Source organism: Propithecus coquereli, unplaced genomic scaffold, assembly GCF_000956105.1.
Source record: "Propithecus coquereli isolate 6110/MARCELLA unplaced genomic scaffold, Pcoq_1.0 Scaffold51, whole genome shotgun sequence".
NCBI lineage: Eukaryota > Metazoa > Chordata > Mammalia > Primates > Indriidae > Propithecus > Propithecus coquereli.
The window spans coordinates 2,433,672-2,434,875 of record NW_012150952.1 but is presented as its reverse complement, the minus strand read 5'-3'; the positions used below and the strand labels follow the sequence as shown (position 1 = coordinate 2,434,875).

The following is a 1,204-nucleotide window of genomic DNA, read 5'->3' as shown; positions in this document are numbered from 1 at the left end:
TTCACAGTGTTGTGTAACCACCACCACAATCGATTTTCAAACACTTCCTCACCCACCCCCAGAAAACACTGTACCGTTGAGCTGTCATTCCCTATTTCCTCACAACCTCCCCAGTGCTATGCAGACCTAATCTCCTGTCCCTCTTTATGGATTTGCCTATTGTGAACATTTCATATAAACAGAATTGCACAGTATGTGGTCTTTTGTGTCTGGCTTATTTGAATTAGCACTGGCTGGGCGTGGTGGCTCACGCCTGTAATCCTAGCACTCTGGGAGGCCGAGGAGGGAGGATTGCTTGAGGCCAGGAGTTCCAGACCAGTCTGAACAAGAAAAAGAGCCCCCATCTCTACTAAAAATAGAATAATTAGTCTCCGGCAGTGATGGCCTTCCCATGAGAACATGCCTCTTGCAAAGGATCTCCTTCATCCCTCTCCAGAAGAAGAGAAGAGGAAACACAAGAAGAAGCACCTGGTGCAGAGCCCAAATTCCTACTTCATGGATGTGAAATGCCCAGGATGCTATAAAATCACCACAGTGTTTAACCATGCACAAACAGTAGTTTTATGTGTTGGTTGCTCTACTGTCCTCTGCCAGCCTACAGGAGGAAAAGCAAGGCTTACAGAAGGATGTTCCTTCAGAAGGAAGCAGCACTAAGTATCCTGCTTGAATGAATGGGAAACCATCCCAATAAACTAAACACATTTTGTATAAAAAAAATAAAAATAGAAAAATTAGCCGGGTATGATGGCATAGGCCTGTAGTCCCAGCTACTCAGGAGGCTGAGGCAAGAGGATCCTTTGAGCCCAGGAGTTTGAGGTTGCAATGAGCTAAGATGATGCCACTGCACTCTACCCAGGGTGACAGAGCAAGACTCTGTCTCAAAAAATAAATAAATAAATAAATTAGCAAAATGTTTCAAGGCCCACCCATGTGTAGCATGTATCAGTACTTCATTTCTTTTTATTTCCAAATAATATTCCATTATATGAATATACCACACTTTATTTATCCATTCATCAGTTGATGGACATTTGGGTTGTTTTACATTTTTGGCTATTATGAATAATGCTGCTATGAATATTCTTGCACAAGTTTGTATGTGGATATATGTTTTCATTTCGCTTGTGTATATACCCAGGAATAGAAATGTTGGGTCAAATGATAATTCTATGTTTAACCTTTTGAGGAACTGCCAGACTATAGC

The 1,204-nt window shown here is 41.7% G+C and overlaps 1 protein-coding gene across 1 annotated transcript; it reads left to right on the top strand.

The window, feature by feature from the left end:
• The first annotated feature begins 377 nt into the window (after window positions 1-377).
• On the top strand, window positions 378-723 carry LOC105820161 (40S ribosomal protein S27-like). The gene has a single exon (XM_012656589.1). The coding sequence runs from the start codon at window positions 400-402 to the stop codon at window positions 652-654; it is 255 nt and encodes an 84-aa protein (XP_012512043.1). The 5' UTR covers window positions 378-399; the 3' UTR covers window positions 655-723.
• Window positions 724-1,204: the final 481 nt, after the last annotated feature.